At 38.3% G+C, this 11,217-nt stretch overlaps 1 protein-coding gene across 1 annotated transcript; it reads right to left on the bottom strand.

Annotated features, from left to right (window-relative positions):
- Positions 1-1,211: 1,211 nt before the first annotated feature.
- Positions 1,212-10,913, bottom strand: sar1b (secretion associated, Ras related GTPase 1B). The gene is made up of 7 exons (XM_056397791.1): positions 10,744-10,913; positions 7,220-7,295; positions 5,254-5,373; positions 4,897-4,962; positions 4,460-4,563; positions 3,524-3,655; positions 1,212-2,915 (listed from the first exon to the last, which is right to left on the bottom strand). Exons 2-7 carry the CDS (start codon positions 7,275-7,277, stop codon positions 2,799-2,801), a joined length of 597 nt encoding a protein of 198 aa, XP_056253766.1. The 5' UTR covers positions 7,278-7,295; positions 10,744-10,913; the 3' UTR covers positions 1,212-2,798.
- Positions 10,914-11,217: the final 304 nt, after the last annotated feature.

An 11,217-nucleotide genomic window follows, 5' to 3' on the forward strand; every position in this document is an offset into this window, starting at 1 on the left:
CACACTTCACTGCCTTTATTTTAAGACGCACATTTGAAGTACCTAAACCTACTGCAGTTGGGAGCGGGGACAGTATTCAAAATCTCTGCTTGAGGTGTAAGCAAGCAAGCAAGGAAGCAAAGCCTTACTTCATTCCAGGTGGAAGCACAATGTGCTGCATAAGGCCTGAGCTACCACTGAAATTGCAACCACAAAAACTATACATTCAAGGAACCCCCAGCATTCAATAATTAATAGTAGCAGTCCATTATTATTGCATTCACCAGTTTTGTTACTGGAAAAAGGAAACCTCGAAGACAAACAGTGACACCAACTGACCAATACACGACATGAATGTGTTTATTGCATTACTGCAATGAAGCAGTACACTGTATAAAAACAATGTATTTAGTAAGTCTGTGAGGTGAGTGATTTTTGTGGAATACTAAAAATCAAACCAGTTGCTTTGTGGATCTTCATCTGAATAGAACATGCACAGAATGCTTTGAAAAACTGACACAATCAGGAAATTACTGGGATAAAACCAAGGGCTTTATCCTACCATGCAGTGGTACACCTGCTTGTCACGTGAAAGCCAAGTGAGAAAATAAATTTACCTTGTCAGCAATACTGATGTTCTAAAGAACCCCTTTGGTGCCATTCATACTATGTCTGATTCACTATCATCTGTGTGAAGAGTAACTCTAAATTGTATAACACTCCTAAAAATGTACGCTTTAATGTCATGTACGCCACCTTGTGGCATGATAGTAAAGTGCTTGTAATGAAGTTCAAGAATATGAAGTCAATTTGCTTTTTACATAACCTCTACAGTTAACTGTGTACATGCTGCTATTTAATCTAAAGCTGCCTAATATTCAACTATAACCGTCAGATCAACATAATTTAATTTAGTGTTCACACCCAGTGTTGAAAACAATAACCATGTACATTTAATCAAGAACTATAGTTGAGCAATTTACTTCGAGAATTTCCATTTTAAGGTACTTTTTATTTCTACTCCTCTACATTTTGGAGAGAAATATTGTTGTTCTTACTGTGCAGCATTTTTTGTCAGCTATAGTTACTTTGCACCTTTCAGTATCAGAGTATTTTTGATGCTGTTTTTTGGTACTTTTACTTAAGTAAAGGAACTGATTCCTTCATTCATCAGTGACCTCACCAAAGAAAAGTGACCAAAAAAAAAAAAAAAAATCAGTCTGCATTGTGGATCAATGTTAAAGCCTGTTATTCATTGCAAACATTTATTACATTTTTTATGATGCAAACAACAGCAAGTCCCACCCTTGTTGGAACAGCTCATCACATAGTCATGAGGGAATGAAAGAGACACAAAGGGACAGGGACAGAAAAAGTGTGTATTACGCGCAATTCCATTGTTTCCTTTAAAAAAACATGACAATCAGCTCTCATTGTAAATTTGGCATCTTCTTTCCTACTGTTGTACTCTGGAATAATGGTCATTAAAAATCAAAAGAACAAGGCATGCATAATAGTTTCTGGTAATGCACATAGATCAAAGGATACCACTTATAAATACAAAATCCATGTACGATGTTCGTGTACATTTCATATATACATGGTCCCTTTCTTAGAGGTGTCATAGGTCTATCTACCTGCTCCCACTATGGGATTGTGTCCTCTGTTATCTACGCTTGGTCACTAGATTCACCCTGTAAAAAGGTCTGCGCTGCAAATTACATCTGTAGGATGAACAATTAATATCAACGACTACTAGATGTTACAACCATCGGTTCATTCCTCCCTTCATCTCTTACTGCATGTTATTATCAAGCTATTTACTCAAAAGCTTCATTTACTTAAATAGTTTTCTTTGCATCAACTGACCATTGTGCTATCTACATGATTCCATCAAACCTCGCTGGGGTTATAGCCAGTATTATTTTTCTATTAAAATTCTCCTCCCATTGCTTTACTACCACCCCATGCTTCTCTTTAAAAAAGGGAGCCCACAGTTAACGTAGATCCATTCAATGCTACTGTGCCCACAAGATATAAGTCTGGAACAAAGTATTTTAACTTCCAAGTAACCTAAATAAATGGATCACTAAGGTAAATGCACTGGTCCATTTTAATAAATGAGTGAAACAGCCACACGTCTATAGTGAGGGCTGTATACGTGGCCACACATTTTATTTATTGAAATTATGTAGAAAAAAAGGAAAAGAAAACAAAAAACAAAAAAAGGGACTAACGAAAACGCAGTGATTAAATACAATGTTGAATGAATGTCTTTACTGTTAAAAAAAAAAAAGTGTACTGCAATGTATACAACTATGTTGCTCTCTGTCATTGCTCAAAATGAGATGCAGAGGGGGAAGAGGCGCCAGGGATTTTGATACATGTACAGATTTACAGTTATAACGCATCTATCATCACACTCAACAGATGGCAGAAAGGGAGGGAGAGAGGGCAGCAAACAACAGACACAATATAGAAAAGATTCATCCGTTTGAATTCGAACACCCTTTGCTGTGGAACCGATGCTATGCTACTCTCTTAGAAAAAGAAAGAGAGATAGAAACGAGCGAGTATGTGTGTGTGTGTGCGCGCGTACAGGTATGAATGCTGTAAGTGCGGAACCAAATGTTCGACCAATAAAAGTCTATTGGGATCAAGTTGTACTGGTTTCTCTGAAGGTGGAGGCAGACTTGTTTAACCAAACATGGGGCTGAGTATGATGGTACTGGTGGCAACGGTGGGCGTCTTGAGTGGTTGGGTTTAGCGCCCCCCTGATGGTGGTGGTGGTGTTGGTATGTTATGGCAGCTTGGCTTCTTTAGTCGATGTACTGGGAGAGCCAGCGGAAGCCCTCGCCGTAGCCCTGCCTCTTCAACACACTGCACATGAACACCTCCAGTGGTCTTGTGTTCAGCTCCTTCATGGGAATGTTACCCTGAGAGAAAAGCAGGAAAAAACTCACACTAAATCTACTTTTATTTATAATTAGATTACAAATTTATGTCATTTGCAAAGCCATGCGCTGATATAAAAAAAAAACAAGTAAAACAGAAATCAGCTCTTGTGGGACACTGAGTTGTAGCTTGAAAGTTGTAACTTAATGAGATCAAGAGCAAGCTCTAGGTTTAAATACATCTCTTGAATATGTAAATATGTAAATAGTTCTATTAATTGGTGAAGAAGGTAAGTTCTACAAGAAAAATCTCTATCCCACAAACTAAAACTTGACATTTGTTTTTTCTTTTTTAATACTTCAGCTTACACATGGCCAGCCAGCAGCAATATATTCCACCAGGACTGCAGGGACTTGAGTCTGTTTTGACACCTAACTGAATAACTTGGCAGTGTCAGTGTAGTGGGGTGGAGACTCCTCCGTCTACCTTTGGCTCTTCATGCAGTCTTTTCTTCGGTCAAGTCTCTGGTAATGACTTGACGTGGTATCTTGTTTTATACACTTGTCTGACTTATAATAATTCTAAAGACAATATGTCTAAAATAGGGTATAACATACTGTCCTGACACATAACTGTTGCGTCTACTTACCTTGCCTGTCGTCTGTCCGTACAATCCAAACATTTCCCTCAGCCTCTCCTCACTGATGGCTTCTGATCTGTCGATCTTGTTGCCCAGGATCAGGATAGGCACATTTCCGATGGTCTCGTCTGTCATTAATGCCTAGGAGGGTAAAAAATACATTACTATTCGGTTTTAACTCTTATCCTTAAGATGATCAAGGAAAAAATCTACCCTGTTACACATCAACCTGTGATGTTTGAATGATATCTAGAGTCTTCCAGGAGTTATTTAGTTTCTAATAGTTTCTAATTTCCAAAATTTCCCTGAATTACACTGGGGTGATCCTGAAAGAATTGGACTGGGTTATATATGTAACTGGTAGAGAGCCAATGCATGGCAAGATTTTTAGTAGGTACTTTAGTCAGACAGGAAATGAAACAATGCTGTGATGAGCTGCGCCCACTTATTGCTATCAGACAGGGTATTGTATTTCATCAGCTATTGTGAGAGCAGAAATTCATATCTTTGCCTTGTGTGCAATTACTAAACATTTGTGCTCAGATGTGACTTTAGGGAAAAAAAAAAACACCTTGTTTCATTTCTGAGGGAGGTTTCCATGTTGTTTATAGATACAAAAATCAGTTTGAATCAATTTTTTAAAACCTTTTTTGTGCAACATTTAAGAGTTTTTATTACATTATTTCTAACTTTTTAAGTAAAGGCTGTTTGAATACTGCATCAGGACTGCAAAGCTAAAATACTAGCGGCATTAGCAGAATAAAACAAACTTAACAACATAATTTTTTTTTACAACAACTAACCTACCACTATCTCTACTTTGCTGATGCCATAGACACATTAAAACAAATAATTGACCAAAAGTATGCATTTTTATATAGTTTAGGGAAGTTCTGAATGTTGTCAAAAGCACAGCTCTACAGTGACATGGTAGCAGGTACTTACATCAAGTTCTGCTTTTGATTCGCCCAATCTAATGTGGTCCGCACAATCCACAAGGAAGACAATGCCATTAATAGCAGGGAGGTAGTTTTTCCACACTCTGCGGGCTGCGTGCACCGATTAACAAAAACACAAAAATAAACATGAGAGTTTTACAATGGTATATTGTATAGGCCTTATGTTAGCAAGAGTTAGGAGAGAATTTCCTTTATGCGCTGCAGAAATTGCATGCTGCTTATACCAATCATGTTATTTCCAGATCATATCTGCAGTGAAAAATATAGTATCAGGTCTTCGCTAAATCACAACCAAAAAAACCAAACAAAACGTATCATTATTATTAATATATTAGCATTTAAACCAAGCCCCCCCCCCCCCCCCCCCCCCCCCCCCCCCACACACACACACACACACACACACACACACACACACACACACACCTTGTGCGTGGCCTCCAAGGTCGAAAGTGGTGAAAGTCATGCCAGCAATCGTCAACTCTTCCGAGGCTGGAGAAAAGAAAATAAATCATTAACAAATCTGAAAAAAACAGCATCACTTAAAAATCACTGACACACAATTGTTTAGTGTATCTACACATGTAAAGAATGAAAAATGACAAAATGAAAATTCAATAGGACTGTTTGAAAATGTCCATTTAAAAATGGATAACAAATGTCTGTGAATAATCAACATGACATGATTCTTTTTTTTTTTTTGTATGGATGGCTTTAAAAACATTACTGAGTGAGCATCTGTGGATGTGCATGTGAGAGAGAGAGAGAGTAGCACCAACTCACTTGGATGTAAAGTTGGCACATGCTGTCCCAATCTGTCATCTTTGAGCATGTGCAGTAGCGTTGTTTTGCCAGCATTGTCCAGGCCAAGAAATACTAACTTGCCGGATTTCTTGTACAGTCCTGAAACAAAGCCAGAAGGATTTTAGAATACAAGCCTGGACACTAGAAATCTCTTTAGATGGGCAGAATCATAATATTCAATGTTCAGTCTTTGGGAATTTCACACATACGAAAACCTCGCCCATTTCAGTTGGAAGGTCTTTCATGGCTTAAGAACCAAAACATAAATGTGACACTTGACTTGCCAAGCTCAGACTTGTTCTCAGACATGTACTAGATATTCAGATCACACATATAAATATTGTCCTTGATGCACAATGAAAACAGTGGCTATAGTCCACCTACTGATTTTGCAATTCTCTAATCTCTACTTAACATTATGAACATTAAAAATTTAATCCCCCTTGCTCAAGCTAGGCTACACTCCAGGGTTTCTGCCAGAAAAGTTGTTAGGCCCCCTCGATTGGACCGGGGGAGCATTTTCTGCTGCATGGAGTTGTAAAAAGTAAGTAGAGGTCAATTTGCTTTTCAATGAAGGAACGACATTCAGTCAAACTGATAAAACTCACTATTTGTCACAACAAAATCACCTTAAATCTGAACTGCACAAAAACGTTTTATGCTTTAAATGGAAACAAACCAGATTTTACTTTTCTCGTCCGTTCTCACTGATGGGTGTAGCGACTAGCTGAATACACAACAAGGGTTCAACTAAGGTTACTACTTCCTCCTCCTTAACTTTCCTGACCAGATTACAAGGCTGAGTTTACTACTCTGAGTCAGCGTAGAAATACCCAGTTGATTTGTGAAATTTCTGCTTCACTCAGCTCAAATAGATGTCCTTATTACTCACAACAGCACTATCTATGCAACCTGTGTGACAGGGAGAGCAGGAATGACTGCTTCACAGGAGCAGCTCTGACACAGAAAATAGAACAGCACACGCTGGGGAGAAGAGCAGCTGGTACACATAACAAGAGTTTCCAGCAGATCTGAAATGGACACTTTCATCACAGACAAATGTAAAAAGCTGGGTTGAAAAATCACATCATGTTTGTCAGAGACATTTCTTTTGTGTGCCTTTCATGACATATGCCATTTGGTGGATGCTTTTAGCTGAGCCATTTTACAGAAACAAGAGTTGCATGTGTCATCCCAATGGGAACCAAACCCATAAGCCATCTTGCGTAAATACTTTCACCAAGGAGATATAAAAGGGCCCATTGAAGCTATACAGAAGCATTTAAAGAATTGTGGCCAGTGATGATGCTAATTCATTCATTTCTTACCACATGGGCCACATTAGAAACTCATCAGTGTGAAGAGGGCCTTGTGATGAACTTTGACTATCAAGTAAACTGATGCATTTGCAGTACAAGGGCTTTAGCACAGGACACAAATTTGCTGAAAATGATTTATTACATAAAATTTTGTAGTGTAGATCTGCTGTTAAGAAGTGGCGCCTGCTGAGCCATCAGGGTATTTGTGTTTCAAATTTGTGTCTGCGGGCACACAGTGAACAAACACTTAAAGAGAAACTCCTTTTCTTCCTATCACTTTCTCCCACGACAGCATTGAATTTGTAGGAACAAAGCCCACTATTGTGCACAAGTCTTAGCCCTGCTTTTCACTATACATCTGAGGACTGAGGTGTAAGACAGACCAGTAGTTGTAACAATGAAAGTTCTTCTTGTGATCACTGACGATATTAATCGGACTATACTTACATTCTATTAACAATTTCATCATGTTACTTAACACTTTTTACAATAGCTGTGTGCTTCACACTACGTGAACACCATTTTCATCAACTTAAAATAATTAAGCAGTCTGCAGTAATCTTTTTAAGGTCTTCAACACTGAATTCCTGTTTCCTGTAAGTTAGTGTTTGATCACTATTACTCACCTAAAAACTGTAGAACGCTATTGAAACTGCTATAAATCCAATCGAATAGGAATGACATATCCGGAGCTGTTGAATCCTGAAAAACAACAAATGGGAAAAACCAGAGGTAAGAAGACATAAACATACACCAAAGCAAATCAAGAACTTGAACATGTTATGTTAGCTGTATCATCTATCATTATTCTACAGTGAGTGAGCGAGATTGAAGCAGATACAAGTTGTCTAATGTTGCTACATTTTTTCATTTCTTCCCCTCAGAATATTTATCAATAACTTATTACGTTTTATTTATTTTTGTAAAAGGTTGCCAGTGACCATACAGTGTCTCTGTTCTAATGGACATGGTATACAGCACAAGGTGCATCGAGAAATGAGTGTCAGCACTAAACTGTTGTTGGCAGGAAACCTTCGGGGAGATTTGGACAGTTCCTCTCTTTATCCCCAGCATAAACAAAGTGTTGAAGTTCAACTTGGGGCTGAACGAGATGAAAAAAAAATTCATATTGTGATTATTTTTGACAGACGTTATGATTGCAATATCAGTCACGATTCCAGTGGGAGGCGTGATTTTTGCATTTCATTTTCATAAAAAAAAAAAAAAAAGCAATTATGACGGGGTGATATTCGCTGGGGTGTAAGCATATTACCTTACATCTGGAGAATATGACCTGTAGGCCGGAGCATCTGTTTAAATTTAAATTTTGATGTACAGTATAATGCCAAGGTTGGAAATTTACCGTACATATTTGGTAAGATTACTTACATAGACACCCTCTTAAAATAATGGCCTAAGTCATTTTTTCAGGTTTTTCAGGAAACACAAAAAACTCAACAAAAGAGTCACACTTTTGACATAGGCCATTATACAACAGGGGTAGAATTGCATGTTCCCCTCAACTGAGGATTCAGGCGATTTTACCAGAGGTGGCCAGCATCATGAGGGGGTGATTTAGGCAAAAAAAACATTTTTGTCAAAAAATGACTTAGGCCATTATTTTAGGAAGGTGACGATAGATTATATTAAATCCATCCATATATTACTTACATCCATTAAACCGTAATTGGTATTCACTTCATACTATTCAGATTTAAAAAATACATATGCAGTATATTTTTTTTTCCAGTGGCGCACTGTTGACTAAATTATGGTTTAATATCTACATTGATTACAGGCCGAGAAGGAAAGGTACCTGAAAACACCAACAAATGAACAGAACATAAATAAAGGCAACAGGAGACAGACAGTAAGATCAATAAGAACCAATCAGCAGCTCTCACCGCAAACCTTGTAAGAGTGACGGCACTCAGCTCTTGGAATATGAAGCCTACCTCAACCTATCAGACAGCCATTTACAACTGGTGATAAGAGCAATGAGTGGCTTTCTATAGCCAATGATAAGCTTGTTCCAGTAGGAGTCTTTGGACAGGAGGACAGAAGATTCAGAACACTGATCACATACCATCCTCAACAGGTAACATGAGTGTTTTGTTCACCATAAGCCATCTGCAAGGGCCTTGGAAATTAAGCCTAGTCTTAGCCTTTCAAGATAAGCTAGCTAGGATGTATTTCAATCAAAACAAAATGGATGTGAGCTTGGGCAAGCTGTATCTGTGTGAAATCAACAGCTCACTGACTTGCTACATGCAACAGCTTGTTATTTCTTCGTAGGAAAAGCTGTTGTTTTGTTGATTTGTCATTCTAGTTCACACAAGCGTCTTTTTTTCCCTCTTTTAAATTACATGTGATCAGTGCTTCAACAAATGTCTTGGTCCTGAATATCTGAGAAAAGGGGGGAGGAAAAAAAAACCAACAAACATCCTCACTCTATAACCAAACGGGAAGCTTTTGGTTACATCAAAATTCCTCCCCCCATGAAACCACAATGTTTGATCCACTGAAGACACACACACACACAGTTTACCAAATTCATCTCATTTTCTCAGTGACAGTTACAGAGGCATCAGAACAAGGCAAGCTGGTGCTGACCTCTAGCCCTTGTTACGTAATGTGCAAACAACTCCAGGGCTAAAGTATAAGGTAGCCAAAGTTCAAGACCACGCAAATACAGCTGAACTACACGTCAGTGACTGCTATGCTCTAGTCCCATATGCTGCCACTCTCATTGGCCTCTAAGACACTGTGGGCTAGCATTACAGTCCTATGCTCCCACATGTGGCGTGATGCAGCTGGGAAAGTGAAATAGTTTGACAGTTCACTGTCAACAAGCAGGCAAACATGGGTCAATATATTCATGTGTGTTTAAAGCAAGCATGACCAACCACTTTAAAGTAGGGCTTCAACTAACTATCATTATCTTGTCATTTAATCTTATTTTCTTGATTAACTGATTCTTTATTTGGTACCCAATTAATTTCCCTATGAATGACTTATTGATTAATCAATTAATTATTGCAGCTTTATACTGAAATGACAATGATAAAAATGTTTGCTAAAAATTGCTGATTGCCAAGTTAAGTCATTTGTAAGTGTACAGGAAGAATATGGTTGGAAAAGTCCTTAGAGCTAGCTAGAGCATCTGTTATTAATAAAATCTACCAAATGATTTAATGAGCATAGTTTCAAGTTTAGTGTACTTACTCAAAAATCACCAGGGTACACGTGCTGACAGTTTGTCGTTATTGCTATTCACCTTCTGAACTATTTCTTCCGTTTCTGAAGAACAACCGTTAATGTTTCCCAACACTCATATAATAAGGATTTGAAAATGTTATTTATGTGAACATAACAGCGCTGGTTTAGACATGTATTTAAGCTCACAAATTAAGATGTAGAACACATTTTCTCCCTTTAGGAGACATTATCTCAATTAACTCCCATTTACTCGGCACTCTCAAGCAGGCGTTGTGATTTCACACAGATCCCATGAGAAAAGTGAGTCCATAACATTATAAAGACTCTGAACGCAAGCTGTCAAACCAGTTATCACAACCACTGTCAACGTAGCAGATTGCTAACCTTTACCTTAACGGCTAACGTTACATGGATGATTCATCTTCGACAGATTACGTGTTGGCAAAACAACTAAAAGGGCCAAATTATAAGAATAATAACAACTCAAATGAAAACTAGACATATACGTTAAGCCTAATATTATAAAGCTGGGGTGAGGCCGGCTAACAGGCTGGCTAGCAGGAAGCTACTAGTTACGTGTCATATTCTCTAAGAGGCGACGTTGCATCGAGAGGATACTAGCTACGTTAGCTACTTAGCAGTTAGCTAGAGAAATAATTCACCGACGTACCACCAACAACAGAAAACTGTGATAGTACGAGTTTTTCCCGTCTGATAACAAATGTTGATGTTAAAATAAATACAACAGCGGTTCAACTACGGGTTCAATCCAACTAGAGTCCTTGATAATAAGCGAGTTAGCCAACTTGGTAGTAGCAATGCTAACGTAGCATCGTTAGCAGCCGGGATAATTTTCTAGCCGTGATGCCGACCGCTCACATTAGACTCCTTTTTGATCGCCGGGGAAAATATGTATCAAAAAAATACTTACCCGTTATTTAGGTGTAGATTGATTTAACGAGTGCGTTCGCTCTTATACTCATGTAAATTGGTCTCCCGGTCAAAAAAGAGAGCCTGCGAGATGCCAGGTCTTCCTCTCCTTTTTCGTGTTTTGTTACTGAGCCACGACACTGCAATGGCTGTCCAACAACTCCCCAAAACTCTGCCCAGCCGCTTCCTGTTTATGTTTCACAATAATCCTTCCGGGTGGAGAACTGACATACACCGAGGGTCCAGAGCTCTTAATTTATCATTTACAAACACATATCTCACTGGGTTTTCCCATGCAATATTTTTTATGAAGACGCGTGTCACTGGTTTATAGATCAAACAAAACCACAAACGATTGCAGTATTTACTTTCTCGCTTGTAAAGTCATTTAAAATAATCGTGCTAGTCTTAAAAAGACTAAAAAATGTCACTTATTCTATGGGTGACCATTACTCTTGTGATTGTTTGAATTCTA

Source organism: Seriola aureovittata, chromosome 15 (assembly GCF_021018895.1).
Source record: "Seriola aureovittata isolate HTS-2021-v1 ecotype China chromosome 15, ASM2101889v1, whole genome shotgun sequence".
NCBI classification, from domain to species: domain Eukaryota; kingdom Metazoa; phylum Chordata; class Actinopteri; order Carangiformes; family Carangidae; genus Seriola; species Seriola aureovittata.

What these genes read in the sequence shown, in the direction of transcription:
- sar1b (XM_056397791.1), bottom strand. Translation starts at nt 7,277, where the DNA reads ATGTCATTCCTATTCGATTGGATTTATAGCAGTTTCAATAGCGTTCTA. An exon ending in TGTGCCAACTTTACATCCAA is followed by an intron (nt 4,963 to 5,253) that starts GTGAGTTGGTGC and finishes TCTTTTCTCCAG; the next exon opens with CCTCGGAAGAGTTGACGATT. An exon ending in CCTTGGAGGCCACGCACAAG is followed by an intron (nt 4,564 to 4,896) that starts GTGTGTGTGTGT and finishes CGGTGCACGCAG; the next exon opens with CCCGCAGAGTGTGGAAAAAC.